We start from the raw sequence: 27,216 nt of genomic DNA, 5'->3' as shown, positions 1-27,216 counted from the left end.
CGGTCCGTGTGTGTGTTATGTTTTGCCAAGCATGCACTCACTGTGTATTGGTGAGAATGCTTGGAATATACAGTAGCAAAACAAGGGTGTTACGGCCTTTGAATGGGCCCAACATTTGCTGGCAACGCATTACATATATTTTTACTTGTCATGTTTTTTGGAGCACAGGTGAAAGGAATTCTGGCTTATTACCACAGCTGAAGCAGTTCGCTATATACCTACTGGTCGATTACTCCACTTGACCCCAAATTTCCTATCGGAGGCGACTAGGCTAGCGATTTGAGGTCATGAGCTTCTCCGAACCAAAGCCCATTATACCAGAGTCATTAAACTACAAAAAACGGAATTCACAAAGCTCGCCAGTGGACGTAAGCGAAAAATGTCGAGATCATCAAAAGAATTGCAACAATGGAAATTTTGCACGAAAAAATTGTGGTTTGCTCTCGAAGAGTGGGAGAAGAAAGGCGGTCAGGGTGGTAGCAAATATGAATCCTAGAGTTGAATAGATATTTCTGTAAATTCCATCTGAAACGCTTGGTCACGATAAGCTTTGCTTGAAGGCGGAATATCTCCGTTAATGCTGAAATAGCTTAAATCTCTGAAAAATCCTCAACATATGCTTTAGAAAAACCAAAAAATCTCAAGTCGAAAAGGAAGGATCGAAGCGAATGTGAATCCTACAGTGGAGGATGGATGCTGCGTCTGAAAGCCATGTCATGCAATCTTTCCTCGTTAATGCTTAAACAGTTTGATAAACCAGTAGGCCAGAATAAGCAAAATCTTCGACCTTTGGTTCTATAAAGTTCAAAAATAGAGAAGGTGAATGCTCTTCTCAAGCCGGAAAGGAGAGATTACAGCCAATGCGAACTCTAAAACACGTTTTAAGTTTTTCGTAGGAATTCTAAGTCTACAGAGAAGTTTTAGAACCGAATATAAACAACTTAACAAGTATTCAGGCGATACTTATGTACGTTTTGCTATTGGGAAACTAGTGGTGTAGATTTGAATAAAAAGCTGGGGTAGATTTATAGGTTTTTATTTTTTTACATTCTTCGGTTCTGCTTTTGATATCAAAGATTTTAGATTGACTGTTATAAGTGATGGGATTCCTTCGGTAATTTATTATTATTTTCACAAACATAAGCCAATAGTCGAGGAAGCAATATTTATCGTCATCTCTCCGTCCAGGTGATAGAGAGAAACGATCTGATCAGCCTTCAACATAACAACAGTGCGAATATGTTCTCAACCGCTAACCATTGCAGGGATCAACGTCTAGCAGTTTTTGTATACTAGAGCAATTTGGGTTCAACATCGTTCATAAGTGTGCAGAAGTTTGCACTTCTATGTATGTACATGCAAAATGCGATATAGATTCACACGGAGCTCGACTTCAACGACCCTGCCGGACCTAATCGACCGACTTCAGCATGGCCCAACGAAGTCACACCGTTAGACGGCGACAGCTCTATAGAATTTGGCAATCTAGTTACCGGAGCGTATGTAGTTCTAAATAGCCCCGATACCGATATAGTTCAATGAATCTTATTCTTTCATCGCTCTTTTTGTTGCCTTCATTCCAAATAGACTCTCTTTGAAGCTTAGAGGTACAATTATCTCTTCCAAAACAGAAAACTGTGCAACCAAAAAAGCTGATGATCATTAGGCAAAGAGACACCAATCGACCAGCCACTATTTACGTCGATTGGCAAGCGGCCTTTAAGCAAAAAAACAAACATTATGCTTTGTGGGATTTCTGGTCACAGCAATGTCGAATGAAACGAAATCGCAGATGAACTGGCACGTGGCGGATCAGAGTCAACTGACGTTGCAATCCAAACGACAGTGAAAATCATTCGCCTAATATGTATATCAACGTTATTGTGATAAGGCAAGCCAAATTTGGCAGAATGAACCCTGAAGTAAGGTTTCTAAATCCATCTGGCTAACTCTTTCAAAACATAGGACCGCTTTTCACTCTTTCTGAAAAAATTCGACCTGAAATTAACATTAAAGATTGTAATATGAGATCGATGTTCTCTAAATGGGAGGGAAGCGACACTATGCAACGATGAAGGAGAGAAAAGAGACAATCGAGGATTTATTATGTCGCTGTCCAATTTATTTCTTTTTAGTCTTCTTGAGAGCATAGGACTTTCACACCAATCGTGTCACGGAAAAAATTAGGACTGAACAATGCTTACAAATCGTTCAACGTCATTACGACAATTCACATTATGTGAGGAATGTATTTCGAGCTAAATTGTGAAAGAGGCCAAGGCAATGAAAGATGCTATGATTTGGTTCAAGAACGAAAAAAAAGATGCATTCAAGATTGCCAAGACTCTAAATGAGCAAGTAAAGAATGCTTTCCGCGAGGCTGAGGAGCCTAGGTAGCCAAGGAGGAATTAATAGCAGCTAACCTAGAGGCAGAACGCGAGTTCAATTCATTGAAGGCAGGAAAGATGAAATTAAGTGAAAAATTGGCTAGTGCATAGAGAGCGCGACATATAGCGAAAACGGAGCGTGATGTATTGGCTGCAAAGCTAGCGTCTAATGAAGATGCAGAGATTAAAATCAGATGTTTGGCGGCTGAAAATATACGGCTAAAGAAAGAGTCAGCAGTTTAGAAAGTGTAGAACGAACAAGCAAAAGAAGAACATCATTTCCGCGTGAACAAATCCATTCAAGAAGAACCATGAGCTCTCAGAATGAAGGACCAATTGCCATTAAAACAGCTACGAGTCTTTAACCTTACATAACTCCAGACCTTATGATTGATACCGAACCAAAGCTGTTAAATGCTCTGTTGCAAAATCTGCAAGAGTCTACTATTTGCAAAATTTTTAAACGTTTTTTCTTTATAAATTTGTTAAGAATCACGCTGGAGAAAACTGAAACGAAGATAACAAAATGAACGGAGCGTTTACTACCCTGTTTCATAAAAAATACTTATCAGCTGAAACGAAATTGCTTCTCTACAAAATTAGTATTGGACCTGTCCATTTCTATGATTGGTTCGCGGTCATGAAAAAAGTTTAATTTTTGAACGGAATATTTTTCGGAAATTTATAGGGAAGAACTACAAAACGGAAAGCAGATTTTTAGCTGGACAAATACTATCTATCGCCCATTGCTATTATGGTGGATCAAAACGATATTACTGGCAGTTCCTTTTATGCATCCACTTCTCCTGATATAAACAGTGGTTAATTTTTTACTATTGCATTCTTTAGTTTGTAAGGTAAAAATTTAAATGTGGAAACCAACCGTAGCTCTAGGAAATGTGATGGATGTCGAGAGGAATCATAATTTAGCAACCCTTCTCATAATAATTAAAAATATTACTTTTACCGTTCTTTAAATTTGTTAATTTACCCAAATTACTATAATTAAAATAATACTTCATAGTTAAAGTTGTTTTTTGTGTTTCCACTTTGACTTTTACAAGCAACAAAAGGCCCGTATTTGGGCCTTAACCACCTTCACCTGTGTTACTTCTCTAAACACTCAAATGGGAACAGTGTTGAGAGGAAAAACAGAGAGCTTTGTTATTGTTTTGGTTAGATACAGAGTTGCCCATAAAACTATAATCAAAAACTCCATGAAAAGTATGACAAACACGTTAATAAAAGTATTTGAAATATTCTGATATGAGACTTTTGAAATTCTTTATTAAAAGAATTGCATCAGTTCATTTGCGTGGCATTGTTCCATCAGTTACTAAAAATCAGAGCAAATGACAAAATTTGTTTACATTTCCTTAACTATTTGCTTACCTTTTTGAATGTAATTTTACTCACAAAAATTAATTTAAGTGCAAGTGTGATGACCAATGAAATGAAATACAATTCCACTCCTCGAAGGACCATTCTACCATGTTTGCAAAAAATGGCAACTCAGTTTGCTTGGAAACAATATCCACTCCCCTTATTAACCAGCCAGTTATAAACTGTTCCCACCTGTTATTTATCGTGCTCATTTATCGGGCAACACGCACTTGCTCTCTCTCATTCTCTCAGATTCTCAACTGTATCCAACGGAATGTTGTGGAATTGAATTTCATTCTTAAAAAAGTTCTTTACATTTTGCGCTATTATGTGGATAGCTCTCGGCACTGCAAAATGCTCTACCACCACAAACAATAAATAAAAAAGGTTGATTTGTTTACATTGCACACACAAACAATAAGAAAACGAACAAGAAGAAGACTGTATGGGGCTTCAATGCAGTGTTGCCAATGTGTGTTTCTGTTTGGATACTTGTTGTGTGTGATTAGTTGCTGTGTAAATGCTTTGAAATGTAGAAACTTAAAATGCTAGAATGTTGGCAGCAGGGGTAGAGGAAGTGATGGTGCAGCGTCTGCCGTGCTGGCTTCAATGTAATAATGAAAATGTAATGCATCACTGGTACTCAACTGGTTTTTGTGGTGGGGGAGCTTTATGATTTTTTTCGAGTTTTAACACGGTACGATTATAACAATACAAATGATGAAAAACACAAAAAAACAACGAAAACAAGTATAATGAAGATCACCGAGAACAAAATAATTAATGACAGCAATACAAAAAAAGAACAGCAACAACAAAGGCAAAGAGAAAACACGAAATAAGCGAAAGAATAATAATAATATTTTTAAATTATTACAAGAAAAATATTGAACAATTTTGTTGGTGTCTGTCGTGCGGCAGGAAAAGATATTGGAGTACCTTGAAAAAGGGTTCACATTGAACGATATGCTACACATTTTGAGATTATTAACAAATCATGGAATAAAAATATCTGAGGTCGGGAGGTCCGATTAATTTTGAATTGTATATTGCCACAGGATCCACCAAATAGCCTAATATTAATATGGACTATGTGGCACTAGTCGTACCAATTTCGAAACCTGGAGCTGATGCTCGTGTTGCGTGGAAGCTACACACCAATTTCCCTATAATTGCCCTTTATGAAATCGTTCTAATATTTTCTGCTGTGACGCATTTATCGGTTTATCGAGACAAGGAGAATTCTGAGAGACTGTCAATTTGAATTTCGATCAAAACACTCAAAAGGGGATCATTGCGGCGAGCCTGGATTCCGCCAAAGCTTTCGATACGGTGTAAAAGAATGACATTTTGGCTTCGATCATCAAACTTGTAGCACGGTGGTAAGTTTTTTTGGAATATCGATTGAAAGAATGTCCGAACAACGAAACGTTAAGGAAGAGGTGTAACTTGTTCATCAGCGATATACCATGACCAACTGAAGAGCGAATGCTGCTTATCTACGCCTCTGATATCCTAGCATAGTGGAAAGAAGTTCGAATGTGTATATGGTTGCACTTTATAATTACTTCAACAAATGGGGACTTAACTTCCACTTTGGAAAATGGGAATCTGTGGGCCATCGGAGACACCTATCAACCAAAGTTGGTAATAAAATAATTGGATCTTCAGACAGGAAATATCTTGCCGGCACATGTGCTGTCGAAGGCTAAAAAGATGAATTTAGTCTACCAAAAGTAGAAGAGGTTTTATCGCTGGGTGTAAAACGGCTGATCTACAAGCAATAGGTTTTCCTTAGACCTCTCCTTGTAGCTCTACAACTCTCTTTAGAGCAGTGCTGAACAGCCATTTGTCGCTGGTTACGAAGATTTTCGGCAATTCACACACATACGATCCGAACGCAAAAAAGAGCGTGCAAGAGAGAGCAAATGTGTTGATTTGTTTTGTAGCTTGCACACAATCTTACTAACACACTGTCATAAATTGGCTAGGTTTTGAACACATTCACATTTGGGGCTTCGCTCTTCTTGGTCGGCACTGCTCTAGAGTCTATGGTCTCTAAGAGTTCAATTCCAGCTTGAGATTTCCTGCAAGCATCGGTGTTTCCAGCGACCTCAACAGATTTGTTTGTGACTTTGATGTTCCAAGTTTTAAATTATTCAGTGTGAACCTCCCTTACATGTTTTTACTTATCATAAACGATCTGTCATTTTATTAATGGTATTTTCCAAAATCCTCATTAAATTTCCAAAAATGCAAAAAAAAAAAATACTGACCAATTTGAAATGTTTAAATCATGATAAGGAAAATACCCCTTTCTAAAACAAACACACATGACACTTGCAATATTTTTTAAATAAATTTAAAACACGCTTTCCACCCTCAACAACCCAGCCACTGGGTGCAATATTAGCTATTCAAACAAATTTTATTTTGTCGCTTGCCACCATATACCAAAAAATATTTATCTTTTGGAGTCGATCGGAAATGCAACAACAAATCAAGTTTCAATTTTCATTCAACCAACCACCATAACTTTAAGCCAGACTATTGGCTTTAACAGACAACAGCCTAGCCAGTCTGCATGTCAGACAATCTTTGCCGGCTTATTGCCTACATTTTATTTATTTTTTTTGTAATATCAACATTTCTCCCCCCAAGTCATTGCTGCAGTTGAGCGTTTGCGCGCCATGCTTCGCCTGGTACACATGTTCAAGTCCGCACTGTCATTATTAACATTACACTGTTACGGTTCCGTGCGTGACAACAGGACAGATAGGCTTGCTGGCTGGATGGTGGATTACAAAGTAGACGATGATGACTTGGCTGGCTGGTAGCTTTTGCCAGTACATGAAAGAAAACAAAAGCCGTTTAACGTTGATGAAGAGAGAGACAAGAGCGAGGGAGTTGTAAAAGCGGTAGTTGGGAGGAAATGCTACGCATGCCTAACAATTTAATTGTACCACCACTACCCGACCGATCGGCAGGCAACTTTTTTCCTCCCAGACAAATATTTCAATTTTAAAAGTAAATGGATCGACATCAATTGTGTATGTATGGGTTTTTTAGTTTTTTTTTTTTTCATATACACAAATTATCTCGAAAATCCTAACAAGTAGGGTAAGCACTTTTTGGGTTGATAGATAGGATACCCTTTTTAAGAAAAATACTCATTCCATTTATAATCAATTTGAAAGATAATGGAGCCACCATGCTTGTTCAACTCCTAAAAATCCTAGGTGAAAATCACATCGAAAGACCATTTTTAACCATTTTCAAAGTATCACGCCAAAGTGTTATTTTTTGATACAAGGTTGGTATTATTTTTTGTAGAATCATCGCAGTTTTCTTCGCTCAATTCTTTACTAACTTGTTTTACATTCAAACCAAATTTACAGTTGGGAACTTATAATTGAAATCTTAACATTTGTTCACTTATTTTCAAACATCTTTTTGGGAACACAACGGGTTTGTCGATTCAGCAATCTTACGGCGCTGATAATGTTCAAGATATCGTGCTAAAGAAGGCACTGTCTCAACGTTGGTTATTTCCCTATAGCCTGCAAAGATGCACTAGTGGTACCGATCCCGAAACCTGGAGCTTATGCTGTTCTGCGTGGAAGTCATACACAAATTACTATCGAAGGGACCAAAGCGGTGAGCCTGGATTTCGACAAAGCTTTTGATACGGCTATTTGGCGATAGCCTGGGAAGAAACACTAGTCGTACCGATATCGGAACCACCAATTTCCCTACTACTATCGAAGGGTCCAAAGCGGTGAGCCTGGATTTCGACAAAGCTTTCGATATGGTAGAAAAGCCTTTTCCTCATTATACTATTTAAGTACTGTCTCAACTTCGGCTATTTGGCGATAGCCTGGAAAGAAACACTATAGTGTTACTGTAGTGGTACTATACTACAACACTATAGTGTTGGTATAGTGGTTATATAGTGGTACTATACCGATATCGAAACCACCAATTTCCCTACTATCGCCCTTTGAGAAATTGTTAGAACATTTCCTACTGCGACGCATCAACCGGTTCATCGAGGCAAAGAGAATTCTGAGAAATGTACTACCAATGTGGATTTCGAGCTACACATTCAGCCTGTAAAGAAGCCGCCATTGCGGTGAGCCTGGATTTCGCCAAAGCTTTCGATATGGTGAAGATACAGGTTATGGAGCTCTTCAGGAAGACAACGGGCTGGTCGTTTCCGCAATAGCAGATCAGCCATAGCACGGAGATCGCCGAAGAAATCTTACGGTACCGATAAAGGTCCTGACAGCACGCTAAAAAAGACAGGAGAAGCTGTCATCCTTTGTCTCACTATCATATTTAACCACTATCTCAACATTGGCTCTTCCCCGATAGCCTAGAAGAAAACCACTTGTGGTAGCGATCTCGAAACCTGGAGCCGATGCTCATGTGTGCATTATCTATACACCCAATTCCCTATTATAGGGCTTTTCGATCCAGATATGGTCAACCATAGCACGGAGAGTACCGAAGAAGTTTTACGGCACCGATGAAGTTCTTAATATCACGTAAAATAGCACTAGAGGTACCAATCTGGAAACCTGGAGCTGATGCTCGTCTGCATGGAAGCTTTATACAGTTCCATTTACCTATTATCACCCTTTGGAAAATTGTTCGAAAATCAACCAGATCATCGAGACATGAAGAATTCTTAGAGACTGTCAAATTGGGTTTTGAGCTAATCACTCAGCAACCCATGCTCCGGCAGTCTTATCCAAAACCGTAACAGAAGGCTTTAAGGCTACCTTTAAATTTGGCCTGATATTTTATATAAAATGCAATGTCAAGTTTTTTAAGGATCGAGTCTTTCGAGTGCGAATGGATGACAGCATGTCCGAACAACGACCCGTCAGGGCAGGAGTGCCTCAAGAATCACTACTTATACCACACGCAGAGAAAAAAATATGATTGATCCAACAATATTGGAAGAGCAAAATGTGTATTGTAAAGATATTGTTAAATTCCAAATGTAGTATTGTGATTCCAATAATTGGGTTTTGTTAAATCCAAAAATAGTTTTTGTCAACTGGACAATAGTTCTCTCTTTTCTTCGACAATTTTTGCTCTTCTCTCGCTATTCGATGCCGTGTTGAAAAAAACAATTATGGTGAGTTTTGTTTGTATGACATGATGCCTTTATCTTTGTTTTTGTGCGTATGTATACCAACAATGAGACTCTTGTTTTTATTTGTTTCTGTTTTGTTTCATTCTTCTATCTTCATTGTGCTTTGAGGTTTGGTGTTATACCGGAGTTTGTTATGGTGTTTAATTATTCCTTATGTTGTGGTGGGTGCTTGTGGCTTTTTGTTTGTCTTTGTTGTCAGCCAATGCAGTAAACCATGTATTGTGTTCATCAATGATTGCAATATTATACGCGACATTTATATCCAAGTTATGTGAAAAGTGTATATGAGAAGTATATACACTCAAATCAAAAATTTCTGGCTGGTTTTCTGGGTTGACAATACTTTTTGTAAACAAAATTAGATTATGATAGTTCCTACAATCGGTATTGTTAACGATTTTTACAATATTGCGGAAATTCGAAAGTTGTTTTTCTTTTCTATGTTTGGAACAAAAGATGGTATTTTTGGATTTGGATTACAATGTTTGAACAAAACAAATACATTTTTGGAACCAAAACAGATATTTTTGTTCCAACAAAAAAATTATTTTTTCTCTGCGTGCAGTTCTGTCCAAATTGTTCTTCAGCGAAATACCAGAACCACCTGAAGGAGAAATGCTGCTTACCTGTACCGATTACATCCTACTGGTGTTGCGAGGACGCTTTGAGGGCACAGGGGAAAGATATCTGAATGCATATAATGGATACACTTCATAATTACTTCAATAAAATGGGAGGCAACCTCACCGCTGAAAAATGTGAATCTGTGGTTTTTAAGGGCAAATCCAAGAAAAGAGCTTTCGGAGACACATACCAACCATCAAAGTTTATAATAGATAATACGATCTTCAGACAGGATGAAATATCTTAGCATTATCCTACATGACAGGTTCGACTTCTGTCGTCACATCAACTATGTGCTGTCGAAGGCTAAAAAGATGAATTTCACCTACCAAAGGTTGTCCCGTCGGCGAGAAGGATTAAAATCCATCATCAGCTACTCTTACACCGACTGGACAGACATATCGTCGGTCCAAATGTTAAAGAATTAGGATCTGAGAAAGTAAGATATTGGCAGCATGCTTGGAAATGAGATCAACCAATGGAGTATATAGACTTCCTTCCACCCAACAGAGACATGTAAAACGGTATAGATTTCAGCAGGATCGATGCATTTATGATAAAAAACATGCACTGAATGCTGAAACCATTGCTAGAGTACAACGAAGAACACCTCACCATTCTCAGAAGAAAACTCCTGCCCCCTGTAGCGTTATTAAACCAACATGGTAAAGGAATCCTGTTCGATGAAGACCGCCGGATCTACTACCCTAGATAAGTTTAATGTTGGTATTCAGTCTTTGTATATATACACTTTCACTTTCAGCTGGTCCCTAAAGACTCGATTCAGCTCGTCACCCTTCGGCTTGTCTATAAAGATTCCCGTCAGCTATTCTCTAAAGACTCCCTTCAGGGCGTCTAATAAGATTCCTGTCAGCTTGTCCGGATAGACTCCCATCAGTTCGTCTATATAGACTTCTATTAGTTTATCAATAAAAACTTCCTCGAAATCGTCTGTTGACTTCACTCATCAAATCTATAAAGACTCCCATTAGATTCTCTCTACAAAAGTCCTTCTGCTTATATACATATTTTTACTGCTATCCTTTGGAGCAGTTCCATCTATTCGGAATCAACTGTATTACCAATAACACAAAAAAAGAGAAACCCATATTGACTGGCAAAAACTCGGTGAATAGCACAAACTATGTCCAACTACATGCCTGATTACCCCACTTTGCATGTTTTATGAGTACGAACATACATGTATGTACTTGGAAACGAAAGAGAATCTCACCGAAAAGAAAACAGCAACAACAAAAAGACATTCAACATTCGCGGAAACATTATCGATAACATACAACTTACTTGAAAACGACGACGATAATGCATGCGACATACTAAACAAAGGTGGAGGGGACTAGGATAGTTGAAAAACGCCACACGGTCTGGTCTACTGGCTTCTAGACATAGATAATAACAAAAATTACAAAGTGAGTGAGTATGCACTATGTGTTAGCACCAACAACTACCAACAAATGGGTCTTATCTTACCAGGTACAATTTTGTTGAATGGTTTGGTAAAGTGAAGAGTAGTGAAGGGTGGATGGGCAAGTGGGTGTTGAAGAATTTAATTGTATGTTTGCTTTTTTTCAAGTTGCGATGTGATACACCAAAGTTGGCACATACTTACGTATCTAAGAAATGTTAACATGTTATAAGAGGGTGATAGAATAACAAGTGCAACAAGTGCAGAGGAAAATAAAACAAATTTCAATGGGAATTGCAGTTAAATTTTTCATTATAATGAAGTATTTGAAAGATTTTGGTGTTTAGACGAAGGACCAACATAGAAATGGTGTAATATCCCAGCAAAATAAATTGGAAGTAGTGCAATGTAGACTTGTTCTTTCACGGCATGTTTTTATGCAGTTCAAACGGAGTCGTGAAAAAAGGCTCTCCATTCTCACATTTTAACCGCATTTGGATGCAATCCAAAGAATCACATCCATTTGTCACATTTTAACAACATCCGGAGGCAGTTCAACGGAGTCGTGAAAAAGGCACTCCAATTCCTCACAACTTAACAGCATCCGGATGCAGTGCAAACTGAGTCGTGAAAAAGGCACTCCGTTCACTACATTTTATTAGCAGTTGTTAGAGATCCCTACATGTACATAAATCAGTTTGTACATCTCTACAGGCAGCGGCATAAATTTTCCAATAAGAGATAAGCGTGTTAACATTTCCAAACATTTGTTAATACGAACTAAATAATATTTAATTTGTGAACATTTTTCCGGTAACTCACGATAAGAAAATTTCCCAATGGAGTGCTGTTGGAGTACATGGCGAAATCTTAACTGGTGATGGGAAGACAATATCAAACCCATTTAGCAGATGAAGCAAAAGCACTTAAGCTTGGATTAAATGAAGAGCGGAGGAAACACACATGTTTGCGATTGAATTCAATAGAGAATTTTCATAATTTGTGTTAATTTAATAAAGTTATTAATATTTTTGTTTTACACAAATAATAAATGCATTTTATTTTGTTATTCAAAACACGTGCTCTGGACTGCCTCCTATTCTACCCCAAAGGGTCAGTTAAAATGCAATGCCAAAGGGTCAGTTAAAATACAGTGCCAAAAGTTCAGTTAAAAAGCAATGCCAATGGGTCAGTTAAAATGCGGTGCAATGGAGTGCCTCTTTCCGGGGTCACTCCCTTGTAAAAATCATGAGTGAAAATGCATAATTTGATGCACTTCCAAATCACTTGTACATATCATTTAACTGCCTCTTTGGAGGCAAACCTTTCGCTGGGATTCTGCATCCTGATGGAAAATGTGTCTATATCAGATGGGGGATTATCTAAAAAGTAAGTCTATTGTACTAAGACGGTGACTTGATGTAATGAAGTGTTACGTCGAAGAACCAATAGGAATATGCGATAAAAGCCTCCGTCCAAATAGACAATAATTGCTGATAATAGTAAATATGTATACATTAGAAGCGACCTTGACGATTTAATATCAGGAAGACCTGAAGTGAGCCTTTGTGAATGACCTAAATAGGATTTCATAGTAAAAAATCCTTATGACAGTTTGGAGATTATGTAGAAGACCACAAAGGAATATTATTCAATGAGGACATTTCTTTGTGATCGATCGAAAGGACATCTTGAAAAAGGGGATTGTTTTAGAGAAGAAGACTTATGATTAATATAAAAGAATTTAATGGCGAGCCTCAAGACGTCTCTTAAAAACGTATCTATATTTTCAAGGCATTCTCGAAAGACTATTTTCCGTAATTTATTTAATGATTGCTGAAGAATTATAAATAATTATTTTATAATGAAGTGGTTAAGAGTACATGTCTAAGAGTTCGAAGGACCATTTTACCATCATATACTACAATACACATTTCCATTTACCTGAACTAAATATGAATTACATAATGATTGATTTAAAACGAGGTTAAATTAACTCCAGCAGTGCTAACCTGATATCCTGGAGATTTTTTAATTTTATGTCTTCAATTTACACAGAGAAAACTCCCACAGAAATATTAACAATATTTATGTTTGCTGCAGCCACATATACTGTATCAAATAGCACAATATAACTTCTCACAACAATATTTATTTTTACGAAATAATAGTACTTCTGTTACACTCAAAATATATTTACTGTGGACATATTAATTATGTATAAAAAATAATCCCTTGTTTTTTGAAAATAACTTAATTTTTGAAAAATTTTAAAAATATTTGTCTCTCCACTTACCTATTTCACTATACATAGTTGTATTTAATTGTATATCCATTGGACAGGAGGTATCTGAATCTTCTGGTTCTTCTGGCAATGTTGGTGGTCCATCCCAAACAATTTTTGTTGGACGACGGACACGATCTAAACGTACGCGGGGATATTCATTGCACATGATATCGGTTAACTGGAAAATTAATGAGGACATTAATAAAAATTTAAACTAGAACTTAGAGCTACATAGAGTAATAAAAAGAGTGCTTCAAATTAAAGAAATATAAAAATTATGGTAGGATTTTACAGTAGGATACAGAAATAATCAAGGTTCAACTACAATAATGAATACAAAATTTTCAAATAAAAATAAATAATAATTGTTCCATAAATATCCCAGAAGGGACAAGGGAGACTTCTCTCATATAAATGAGTACACTCTAATTCATATTAGCTCAATTATATGGAAACTACTGTTTATTGCCGACTCCGAACGGCGTGTCTTAAGACACCACTTTTGGAGAAGCTGTACATGACTGAAATACTCTGGAATTGTCGCCAACATTACTGAGGGGTATTTTGCCACCGTTGGAATTTTTGATGTTGCCTGGCCGTGGAATCGAGCCCGGACATTCAGCGTGAAAGGAGGTGGCACCCAATAAAAATATATATTTTTCCGAATTAAATACCCAGTATTTTTTAATTTCATGGGATTAATAAATTAAATTTTCCATAGAAGTTGGCATTCTCACAGATTATTTGATTTGCTCTTAGAAGATCGGTTGATATAAGATATAAGATCTTCTTTTATGATATAGAAGATCAACTGTCCTGCTTATAGAAAACAAGTAGACTCAATATGTAGATATGTAGGTTTTCTGAAGGAAAATCAAAATATGAGTTAATCCTATCATATAAGGTGTATTTTATGGCATCCGTTGCCCTTCTCAGAGAAGATCTGTAGATCATCTCATAAAAGATAAGTTGATTTTCTCATAAAAGATCAGTTTATTTTCTCATAGAAGGACTGTAGATCTTCTCGTAGAAGTTCTGCATATCTTCTCATAGAAGATCTTCCCTTACAAGATCTTCCCTTCTCACAAAAGATCAGTTGATCATAGAAGATCTGTAGATCTTCTTATAAAATATCTGTAGATCTTGTCATAGAATATCTGTTGATCTTTTCATAGAAGTCTGTAGATCTTCGTATAGAAGATCTGTAGATCTTCTAATGGAAGATCTGTAGATCTTCTAATGGAAGATCTGTAGATCTTCGCATAGAAGATCTGTAGATCTTTTCATGGACGATCTGTAGATCTTCACATAGAAGTTCTGTAGATCTTCTCATAGAAGATATGTAGATCTACTCATAGAAGATATGTAGAGCTTCTCATAGAAGATCTGAAGAACTTCTCATAGAAGATCTGTAGATCTTCTCATGGAAGATCTGTATATCTTTTCATGGAAGATCTGTAGATCTTTTCATGGAAGATCTGTAGATCTTCTAATGGTAGATCTGTAGATCTTCTCATGGAAAATCTGTAGATCTTCTCATGGACGATCTGTAGATCTTTTCATAGAAGATCTGTAGATCTTCTCAAAGAAGATCTGAAGAACTTCTCATAGAAGATCTGAAGAACTTCTCATAGAAGATCTGAAGAACTTCTCATAGAAGATCTGTAGATCTTCTCATAGAATATATTTAGATCTTCCCATAGAAGTCCTCTAGATCGTCTCATAGAATATATGTAGATCTTCTCATGGAAGATCTGTATATCTTTTCATGGAAGATCTGTAGATCTTTTCATGGAAGATCTGTAGATCTTTTCATGGAAGATCTGTAGATCTTCTAATGGTAGATCTGTAGATCTTCTCATGGAAAATCTGTAGATCTTCTCATGGACGATCTATAGATCTTCTCATAGAAGATCTGTAGATCTTCTCAAAGAAGATCTGAAGAACTTCTCATAGAAGATTTGAAGAACTTCTCATAGAAGATCTGAAGATCTTCTCACAGAAGATATGTAGATATTCTCATAGAAGATCTGTAGATCTTCTCACAGAAGATATGTAGATTTTCTCATAGAAGATATGTAGATCTTCTCATAGAAGATCTGTAGATCTTCTTATAGAAGATATGTAGATCTTCTCACAGACGATATGTAGATCTTCTCATAGAAGATCTGTAGATCTTCTCATAGAAGATCTGTAGATATTCTCATAGAAGATCTGTAGATCTTCTCACAGAAGATATGTTGATCTTCTCATAGAAGATCTGTAGATCTTCTCATAGAAGATATGTAGATCTTCTCACAGAAGATATGTAGAGCTTCTCATAGAAGATCTGAAGAACTTCTCATAGAAGATCTGTAGATCTTCTCATGGAAGATCTGTATATCTTTTCATGGAAGATCTGTAGATCTTTTCATGGAAGATCTGTAGATCTTCTAATGGTAGATCTGTAGATCTTCTCATGGAAAATCTGTAGATCTTCTCATGGACGATCTGTAGATATTCTTATAGAAGATCTGTTGATATTCTCATAGAAGATTTGTAGATCTTCTCATAGAAGATCTGTAGATCTTTTCATGGAAGATCTGTAGATCTTCTCATGGAAGATCTCATCTTTACTTTCTCATTGGAGATCTGTAGTTCGTCTTGTAGAAAATCAGTTGATTTTCTCGAAGAAGATTTGTAGACTTTCTCAACGAAGATCTGTAGATTTTCTCAAAAAAGAAGAGCTGACTCCGGGATAACTGGACTCTGGAGGGAACTGCTGCCTGTTTATCGGTTGGGTGATATAAGCTTAAAATACACTGCCCTCCAACGTACATTCCACACGGTTGAGGTGATTTGCCACAGGCGAAACATGGGAAGATCCTGTCAGGGGTTTAAACACAAATATTCTGTGTCCACACAACGTTTTTCCAAACTTATATAAATTTCGGAGATATATATATCTGTTCACCATGGGGGGATCCATGGGGAACCTCGCTCAAAAAGTTCAAAAATCGTTGACAAAGTGCAGTTTATGGTCTTCTCGAGAATATATTTGGATTATCTCCTAAAGTAGTTCTTGTGGTATTTACTACAATGATATAATTTATTTTCCTGGACTAGTCTAGATGTCATGAGATAATGGTGTTAAAATCTTGAAAACTACTGCAGTCACAAAAAAAATGGCTGATAAGCACGATGCTCATGATGACAACGATATTATGTTTTTCGTGGGTAAGTCCATGACATATAGGCCCAAGAACTCTAATATAAAGTTCTAGAGTGACCAACAAAAATGACATGTGGGTACTACTATCGTAAAAAGTGACGAGATTGTTCCAACCTTTGGCCGTGGTATATTATATTAATCAAATTAGTATATGGATTATATTGGACAAATGTTAGGAGTCTTTGCCCCATTGAAGTTCAACATTTTTGGTTAAGAAAATGTTTAAAATAATCTTTAATTTTTTACTGAAGTTTTTTCGGCTTTAGGTCAGTATTTATTTATTTTTGTTTTAAAATTTTTATTCCAATATTTCGGTTGCCATCGTCAACCATCTTCAGGGATAAAATTTAATGAGATAAGCAACAGCTTCTGTTGCCGCTTTGTGCTAAACTAAAATAATCGCTTAAACACAGTTTAAGAGCTTTCGAGGTTCCTTGTGATATTTTAACGAAGATAGTTGTTGTCGTGTTGTTCCCGAAGACATGCGTTTTTTCGTGGACCAGTCCATACCTTTTGGTCCGAACGCTATAAAAGATCACACAGTGACTAACTAAAGTGGATGGAGAGCACGATAACTACCGAAATACAAGTGACTCGCAACCATAAATCAGTTTCCATTTCTCCAGAAACACCCTCCACATCAAATCAACAACTTTGCACTTTAATCCAATTTTAGGCCACACCTCGGATCGTTTTGAAATTTTAATAGCGGGTAGTTTATGTGATCATGACCACAACAGTATATTTTTCAATGTGAAGCCAATACTTACCGAGATTAGGCCAAGTAATGTCCTAATATTTAGGGCCACTCCTTCATACACCTCTATCACAAAAGTACAGGTCTGCGATAATGGTCAGAAAGTTCCTAAAGTTCCGGTCTACGGTTTATATTAAATTTTTTTTTCTAGAAACTTCAAAATTTCTTTTGTCATCCTTTAAAAATTAGGGGCTTATATCCTAGACAGACGGCAGCGTTAATTTGCATTAAGATCTGCATTTAATTTTAACCTGACAGACGACAGTTAATGCATTTACGAAACAGCTGCTTGCTGTGTTGTTGTTTGCCTATAATTTTGTGTTTTCCTTGTGTCTTAGAGCATGAATATGCTCTCTCCCTCATGTGAATATGGGTTCTCTTTTACGGTATTGCCATATTGAAATACCTAAATGCACATTAAATTCAGTTTGATGTTGTGCAGTAAGAATGTGGATAATGCATTAATTAATTTGAACTAAGGCAGTTAGTTAATGCAAATTAACGCTGCCGTCTGTCTAGGGTATTAGGCCATTTAGGTCCACCACTCTTGTTATCATTTTTTGCACACCCTTAGTCTGATTGATTCATGCAAAAAGATGCAGAGAGTGGCACTTTTGCTGCGTAGTATTATACATCACTATCAACTTTCAGGCGGCGAGAACGGCTTTCAGGCTTAGAGAGGCAGGTATGTGGCAGTGTTCACGATTTGGACATGCAAAGGTCCTCTTCCCCTTCACCGATTTACTTGAGTCCAGTGGACCCGATCACATCAGTGATTATATACCCACTGCACTCAATTTCAACCAAATTAACGTCATAATCCCAAGCAGAGATGCCTGGTCTAGTGGTATCCCTCCTCTTGGCGGTCTGGCCATCTACACAGACGGTTCAAAGATGGAGGATGGCACAGGTACGGGGGTCTTCTGCGAAAACCCACAAATTAAGCAATCCTTCAAACTCAACGATAACTGCAGCGTCTTTCAGGCTGAGATTTTTGCAATTAGGAAAGCAGCGGAGATGATCAAAGAACTTGGGAGTGTCCTGAAAGGACCGGTGACTATTTTTGTCGATAGTCAAGCGGCCCTTAAGGCTCTCAAGTCATGGACCATAAACTCAAAAGCTATCCTCGATTGCAAAAACGCTCTGCTTGAAGTACGCGACTTCGTTGATCTTTGCTGCGTTCCAGGACACAGTGATATAAAGGGAAACGAAGAGGCGGATGAACTAGCACGGGGTGGCTCTCAGTCGACTGACTTACCAGTCGATCATCTATCAGACCACCAAAGTGCTATTACATCCGGAAACTTCGAGGTTACTTCCTTGAGAAGGCGGGGCAAAGATGGCAAATGGAAACTGGCTGTAAGGTATCCAAGGCAATCTGGCCCAGCTATTCTCAGCATAGAACCAACTCTCTTTTCTCACTAAATAAATTAGGGATAAAGATCACTGTAGGTCTCATTACCGGTCACAACATGGTCAGGTCCCTAACTTCTAGATGGGACAACAGTAGTGTAGACTACTGTAGGCTATGTCAAGATCCAGAAGAAACAGAGACGGTCGAACATCTACTATGTAGGTGCCCCTCGTTACTCACGAGGAGACATCGATTCTTCGGTAGATATGAGATAAATACTCTGACTTTCTTCTCCGACATAGACCCCATCTACTTGTACCAATTTGCCAAAAACCTCACATGGCTGGCAAACAAAACTAATTAATCATTGTTTTTCTTTCTCCTTTACACAGGGGGATAGAAATCGGCTCAACACTGAACAACACCCTCAGCGGCAACACACCCACATCACATCCACTACATCATCATCTTTGTCACAATCACAGCAGCCGCGCATCTATATACATTACTCATCGCACCCATCACATCAAACCACTTTACATCAACAAACCGGAATAGACCAACCACCTCATATTACTTCAGAATAAACCAGTCACCACTTTCAACACCCATCATATAAATCAGCATCCATCATCATCATATCCAACCCATCAAAACCACTCTACAATCATAAACTTACATCCACCATCACAACCTCAGCAACAACCTATAAGCTCACATCCATCATCACAGCATCACCTACATACTCAATTTCACAACAAATCCGCAATAGTCCAGCATCTATCATCATCACACATAACCCAACCACAACACACAGTTTCTTTAAGGATGATCACAATGGACCTCAAGGTCTCCGAGTGAAGTAGCTGCCAACAACGGTAGCTGCGCGTCCTAAAACCAAACCATTATATTAATAAAATTTCCAAATGGTGGATAACCCGGCTGAACATAAAGCCATTTACAATCATTTTTTATTGCGATATGGGTTTCCGAAAATTAAACACAATATTATATATGGAACTGAAGATTGTCACAGCTTCTGACTAGTCCAATTTTTTACAGCCCTTTGGCACTGCCAAATTGGCAGTCCTATAGGGCAAGAATTAAATTTTATGAAATTTCTTTCAAAATAAGTTTAAAACTAAAAAACTTAAAATTTAAAAAAAAAAATATTCAAAATTTCTATAAAAAATGCATACAAATTAAATAAATTAAAGAAAAAATTACGAAATCGAATCAAAAATAAATTTATTTTGCATTACTACCCACCTCTTTTCTGGGTGTAGCCGACAATATCTACAGTTTTTTGTGATATTTTTATATAGCCGCAATATTTTAGCATACAGTTTTTTTTAATTTATTTGAAAAGTATTGTGTGTAGAGTGCAATTATGTGTGAGTGTGTCAGATTATTTTTGGTATGATTTAAAATTTCATGTGTAAGCAACGATTTTTATGTTATAAATGTTGTTGGGTGTAGAAAATGTGAGAAATATGAGAAGAGAAAAAGAATAGAGAAAATATATTTATATTTAAATAAATTTACATTAGTATTAGATAATGTAGCATTTTTGGCAATAAACTACTAGTTTGTAATAATAGTCAAATATAGTTTTTATTTACTGCACAGTGAAATCTCTCTCAAGCTGACAATGAATTTCAAGACAAATTTGTTAGTTTTGTAGAATTAGCGGTTGTTATCATGATAAAATGATATACAATTTGTCAAATAATGTATTGCAAAAACCGAAATTGTAACAAATTTCAATAATAATGGTTCATTTATGGCAAAATAAATCAACTTAGTATATTTGGACGGAATATTGTTTTGAGGACCAATAGCAATAGGTTTTCACAAAAAACATATAGTTTTTACATAATTTGTTGTCATATATGACGAAATTAATATGCAATTTGTTTGTATATCGATTTAGTTGTGTTAAGAAAACAACTGTTAAATTAAGCCAATAATGGTAATAAGCGCAGGTACAAACATAGTCTAATGATCAGTTTCTCAAAGGTGACTCAAATTAGTTCGAATTTTTTATTAATCTCCTGTTGTAATAGACAAATTTTGTTTGATTGAAAACTAAAATTAATCAAATAGTTTTCAGAACAGTATTTTGGTTGTAGTTCCAACGAATTTGTTTGCATCCTTTGTTACCATTACACTATGCAACACTGAAAATGCAAACAACTTCTAGTGTGCATTTTTTGATAGAACATATTTAGACTACCAAAACCCTAGTAGGGTTTTGTCTTGTCAGATCCAGTTCGTATTTTATGGCCCCATCTAAACCGGGCTAAAATTACACTTTTTTGCATTTATCAGACCTTTATCTCAGAAACGAATAGGAATTTGGCCTTGCTGGCTTAGGCAATATTGTAGCCCTGAACTAGTAGAACTTATCCTTTGAACAGACCATATAGGAAAAACTCCATCTAGGGCATCAAAATCTATAAAATATAGAACATTTTACATAATTGCTGATATTCTGGTCAGTATCGGCTAAACTATTGGGAGTTGAACCAAGTAACCTCTTGCAAAAATCTTCCAAATAATGTTCTCAACAATTCTTTAGAACATTCTGAAACTCTAAAATACTTAATTCATGTTGTTTCAGCGGTATTTTGTATCATATCTTTTACAACACGTATTTCAAACACGGTTCACACCAACAGTTTATTCTCGAATTTCAGATTTCACTGCATTATTGACATTTCTATTAAATCGTCGTTTAAAAATGTACTGAAAACAACGGCATAGAGGCATTTTACAACAATGACATGTTCTGAAGAGTTGTGTATTACATTCCAGGGAATATTTTTCCAAAAGAAAATATTCAGAAAAAATTAACGGTTTTGGAGATACGGTGTGAAATGTATAAAAATTGTGGAATTTTTGCATATATTTTGAAGTTTAAGGCAATAAATGTAGTTTTTCGAGTTCATTATTTCTCCAAATATTTTATTCTTGTTCTTATCTACAAATTTGCTTCAGAGGTCAGAAGAAGATTCGCATTGGTTTCAGAGATATAGCCTCGAATTTCTTTAAAAACTCAATATTTAGCCATGTTTAGATGGGACCATAAAATCCGAGCTGGATCTGACACAACAAAGCCCTACTAGGGTTTCTTGTCGTTTGGGTCTGTACTTTCAAAAAATCCTCAGTTCGAATTGTTTGCACAAGATCACCTTAAAAATGTTGCACAGTGTTATAGAAATACCCACATATGTCTGCATGTTCACTTTAGAGAGATTTCATATTCATATTTAAATGATACAAAACAATTTATACGGAATATGTTCACAAAAATAAAACCTAAACTTACCGATATTTCTTCACTGCAATATGCGGTGAATGCCTGTTCATCCTGTTGCAGTACACAGTACAGTGGACCCCAGGGTAGTGTGACCTTTTGTTTGCGTGTTAATTCACCTTCAGTTTCTGAAATAAAAAAATAAATAAATTATTAAATTAAAATCAGTGTTAAATGAAAATAAACCACAAATTTTATAACAAAACAAGAGTTTTTCCAACTCTTCCCATTTGAAGCACCCTGTAAATGTACAGCAGCGCCATCTCATAACACTACATAACAACTTAAAAGTTAGGCTAAGTTGGTACATAAACCACTGCCAGATATTTTCACTCTTCTCGTTTGAAAGCCACTGTTCTCAGTTGATGATTTGCGAGAATTAGGGTTGTTTTAAATAATCGCCACTAGAGGGCATCTATGTGGTTTGTGTCTGTACTACAGTCTCAATCACAATAGTCTAAATAATTTGTCTCTATTGAGCATGGGAACAGATTAAGATGATACAGTAGTGTGAAACCGAAAATATAAATAATATACAGGACAAACATGAATAAAAAATTCTGTGCGGAATTTGTTCCCTATTTCCAATTTCACAATTTTTTATTTCCATATTTATGTATAAAAAAAGAATATTTTTGTCGATTCGGAGAGAACATCCCATAATTAAGTGATTCTAGTAGTTTTCAACCTTTTAAAATATTAATTTTAAAGGCATTTCACTTTTTAAAATTATTTTCCGTGTGGAAAACTCCGAGGGAAATATTCATGATTGCCCTAATACTTTGCCAAGGAATTTGTATCCGTGATTTTTCTCTAAGACAGCCTAATAGTACGGTTACATTAGAGTTTTTTTTGCCAGGTTAACCCACTTCATCAGAATTTATTTGAGGTTTGCGCTTTGGAATTGACATTTGAAACCCAAACCCACTGGGTTAATCCGATTAAGTGTAACCGGGGTATAAGACAGCCGAAAGGCAAACATATTTATGTGTGGAAGGTCTAGAACAACCTTCCAAACTGGTGACCTTGGAATCGTTAACCTGAAATCTTCACAACAAAACATAATTGCGACAAAGCTGAGAGTTTTGTAATAGGAAAGGCAGCTGCAGCATTAACCTCGAAAGCATTTCTATAAGATTTTCCTTCACATCGCACATAACTAAGATCTAACTGGTCCAAACGTAGTTGACTATAGGAATATGTAGTTGACAATAAGATCAGAAAACCGCTCACTATTTTCAAACAAGCTCCTGGGGATATTCTAAATGGCTACCATTATCTGAGAGAACGTTAGGTAAATTTAAACGGTCGGGTGTCGGACAAATGTATAGTTGACTATGGGAATATTGTTAGACGCGGATCAGAAAACCGCATAGTATGGATCGGAATGGGCTCCCGGGATGATATTGAATGGGTGTTTGCGAAAGCAAACCACACATGAACTTGAATCTGGGCACCATTGAACGGGAGCGGCTATACTCTGCGACTAGCTACCGACAAGCATATTTACATACATACGGAAAGATCGTCAAGTTCTGTGGTGGTGAGGATATTTGAGATTACTTGTGTCTCTATGCCACCTGTAACCTCTTATTGGGTGTGTTCCCGATCTACTTCCAGTATATGGCAAACAAATGTCAGCGCGCCTTTCCTTCTTAAATTTTCAGTAGACTTCACACTAGTAGGACAAGTTGGTTTGCCCATTTGGACTTCGAGAGCTCTCGAAATTTTTCCCTGCGTAGCATTGAAATCATGAAGTTGATATCTATAGACTTTCTTTCTATCTTGTAAGCGTTTTTTATCGCCTAAAGTGCTACCGGACAACATCTTTTCAATGTTAAAAATTTGACATGTTCGGCTAATACATTCAAAGAGTTTCTTTTCTGTCGCACCTAGGATGTAGCTATGTGTATCTGGGCTCTTTTCTATTACCCATGAACATCCCTAAATACCTATGGCGAGACTTATGCATCCCGATTGTGTTTTAGCTCAATGATATATATATATGATATATATGCTTTTAATGCTTAGAAAATATAGCTAACTTACGTTGAGGGATTGGGTGACGTAGGGGATGAAAGATTATCTTGGTCCCTCTCTTATCTCAAGTGGACACTGACCTCCCCGTGGTGTCACCTGGGGAGCTGCCTTTAACACCCGTTAAATGTAGTGATCTAACATGTGCCGCGCATTCACCCACATGAACGTTAAAAACTTGGGTTTGGGCGTCGGGAAAAGTACAAGGCCGACATTACTGCCATACAGGAAATACGATGGACTGGGAAAGAAGTCACAACAACACCTAAAAATGACGCACTGTATTATAGCTGCCATGACACAAAGCATGAGTTTGGTTGCGGTTTTGTAGTTGGTCAGAGGTTAAAATATCTGGTCTCCAGCTTCACCCCAGTGAATGAAAGACTTGCTACAATTCGATTAAAAGCAAAATTCTTCAACATCAGCTTTATCTGCGCTCATGCTCCAACCGAAGAAAAGGTTCTAGGCGATTTTAACGCCAAAATTGGAAAGGAGAATATCTTTGGCCCAACAGTCGGGAAATTCAGCCTCCACAGTGAAACATCTGACAATGGTATGAGGCTGATAGACTTTGCAGCTGCAAAAAACATGGTAGTTAGCAGTACCAGATTTAAGCATCTCGATATTCATAAAGGCACTTGGCTGTCTCCAGACCAAAGAACAATAAATCAAATTGATCACGTTGTGATAGATGCAAGACATTCATCAAGCGTGTTGGATGTACGATCGTTCCGAGGAGCAAACATAGATTCGGACCATTACCTCGTTGCAGCAAAGGTACGTACCCGCCTAAACGTTGCAAATAAAGCACGGACAGACACAACACGAAAGTTGGACATCGCTAAGCTGCAAACACAACAGATAGCCACAGCATATTCCCGTCCCGATAACATATCAGTACAATGGCAAAATATTGCCCACTCCATGCAAACAGTACTTGGATACCAGAGACCTCCACCAAAGAATCCATGGCATATAGGGCTACTTTATAATCAGTAGCAACGCGTAGCGCACGAGAGAGGTATCGGAAGAAAAGGAGAGAGGAGAAACGACCTTTCCGCAGGAAAAAGTGAGAGATGGAAAAGAGGGAGTGTGAACAAATAGAGATGTACAGGAGACAGAACGAAGTCCGAAAATTCTACCAAAGAGTGAAGCATCAAACTGATGGCTTTGGTACAGGCATATCCTCCTGTAGAGACCAACAAGGTAATTTGGTAACTGATACAGATAGTGTGCTCAGGATACGGAAAGAACATTTTTCCAAACTGTTGGTATCCGATAGCAGTGAAGACGGCGAAGATATCACAGTTCCAATCCAAGAAGATGGTATTGAATGTATACCGCCCAGCCAAGATGAGGTAAGGACAGCAATAGACTGGCTGAAGAATAATAAGGCGGCAGGAGCAGATGGCCTACCAGCCGAGCTGTTCAAAACCGGAGGTGGCACGCTGATAAGGTGTATGCATCAGCTAGTTAGCACCATCTGGCAGGAAGAACGCGTACCCGACGATTGGAACGTGAGCATCCTATGTCAAGTCCACAAGAATGGTGATAAGACTGTGTGCTCCAATTACAGGGGCATAAGTCTGCTCCCTATTGCATATAAGATAGTATCTGGCATATTGTGTGAGAAACTAAAGCCTATGGTCAATGAAATTATTAGACCCTATCAGTGCGGCATTAGACCTGGCAAATCCACCATTGACCAGATATTTACCTTCAGACAAATCCTGGAAAAGACTCAAGAAATGCAGATCGACACCTTCCATCTTTTTGTCGATTATAAAGCAGCATTCGATAGCCCTATACGTTCAAAGGTGTTCCAAGCCATGTCTGATTTTGGTATTCCTGCAAAGCTCATTCGGCTTTGTAGAATGACATTAACTGAGACGAGATCCTCAGTTAAAATAGGAAAGAACTTCTCCGAAGAGTTTATTACCAAAAGAGGTTTCAGACAAGGAGACGGCCTGTCGTGTGATCTATTCAACATCCTGCTGGAAAAGGTCATACGAGACGCGAAGGTCAAAAGAAATGGAACGATATATACGAACAGCCATGTGTTACTGGTTTATGTCGACGACATTGACATCATGGGTCGATCGGTAAAGGACACCTTTGCAAAAGTCGAAAGAGAATCTGCTAAAGTTGGTCTGGCAGTAAACGGCGAAAAAAACCAAGTTGATGGTATCGACGCCTAATATGTCCACAAACCCCGCACCATCTGTGAATGTTGGTACCTAGAATTTTGAGGTAGTAAAGGACTTTGTCTACCTCGGCACCGCCATAAACACAACAAATACCATCAGTTGTGAAACACGAAGAAGAAGAATAGTCTTGGCTAACAGATGCTACTTTGGGCTGAGTAAGCAGTTTAGGAATAAAGCCACCTCTCGTCAAACAAAAGTAACACTTTACAAAACACTGATACTACCCGCGCTAATGTATGGTTCCGAAGCATGGGTTCCGAAGCTAATGTATGGTTCTCAAGCAGATAAGGCAGTGCTTGGTGTGTTCGAGAGAAAAATTCTTCGAAAGATCTACGGGCCAATCTGTGTTGACGGCGAATATCGGCGTCGTATGAACAACGAGCTGTATCAACTATACGATGACATCAATGTAGTTGAACGAATCGAGATACAACGATTGCGATGGTTAGGCCATGCTATAAGAATGCGTGATGATGAACCCGCTAAAAAGGCGTATAAATGCGGGCCGCATGGAGGTTCACGCAGATCTGAAAGGCCAAAGCTTCGTTGGAGCGAACAAGTGAAACGAGATATCAGAAAGCTACATATCCCAGATTGGGAAAATACAGCAGCAAACAGAGAGGATTGGAGATTTTTTCTTAGTTCGGGTTACGGAACAAATGTTTTGTAAAAGGCCAGCTAAGTAAGTACGTTGAGGGATTTTTTAAACCTAGATTCTCTGTGTGGAACTCCTTAGTTCATGATAGCAATTCATTCAATCAATTAAAAACGTTCATACATAATGACATTCGTCCTAATAATAAGACATAATATAATATAATTGTTTCACAAACATCCCATACGGGACAAGGGAGACTTCTCTCATATCAATGAGTGCACCCCGATTCATATTAGCTTAATGATATGGGACCTACAGTTGATCGCCGAGTCCGAACGGCGTGTCCTAACACACCATTTGTAGAGAAGTTTTACATGGCTGAAATACTCAGAAAATGCCGCCAACATTACTGAGGGGTATTTTGTCAACGTTGAAAATTTTGATGTTTGCCTGGCCAGGGAA

General features: G+C 37.4%; 1 protein-coding gene across 2 annotated transcripts in view; it reads right to left on the bottom strand.

Annotated features, from left to right (window-relative positions):
* The window catches only part of raskol (Ras GTPase-activating protein raskol), a 484,925-nt gene that overhangs the window by 275,002 nt on the left and 182,707 nt on the right, over positions 1 to 27,216 (bottom strand). Inside the window, exons 3-5 of one of the 2 annotated variants that reach the window (XM_073971816.1) lie at positions 21,925 to 22,040; positions 19,863 to 19,889; positions 13,281 to 13,449 (exon numbers count right to left, since the gene is read on the bottom strand). In XM_073971816.1, the coding sequence (XP_073827917.1) occupies positions 13,281 to 13,449; positions 19,863 to 19,889; positions 21,925 to 22,040 (312 nt within the window). The remainder of the gene's footprint in view (positions 1 to 13,280; positions 13,450 to 19,862; positions 19,890 to 21,924; positions 22,041 to 27,216) is intronic. The other variant, XM_073971817.1, reaches the window with a different exon arrangement.

Source organism: Musca autumnalis, unplaced genomic scaffold, assembly GCF_047663935.1.
Source record: "Musca autumnalis isolate F117 unplaced genomic scaffold, ASM4766393v1 scaffold_3, whole genome shotgun sequence".
NCBI classification, from domain to species: domain Eukaryota; kingdom Metazoa; phylum Arthropoda; class Insecta; order Diptera; family Muscidae; genus Musca; species Musca autumnalis.
The sequence above is the reverse complement of the archived record's forward strand: the minus strand, read 5'-3'. Positions and strand labels throughout refer to the sequence as shown.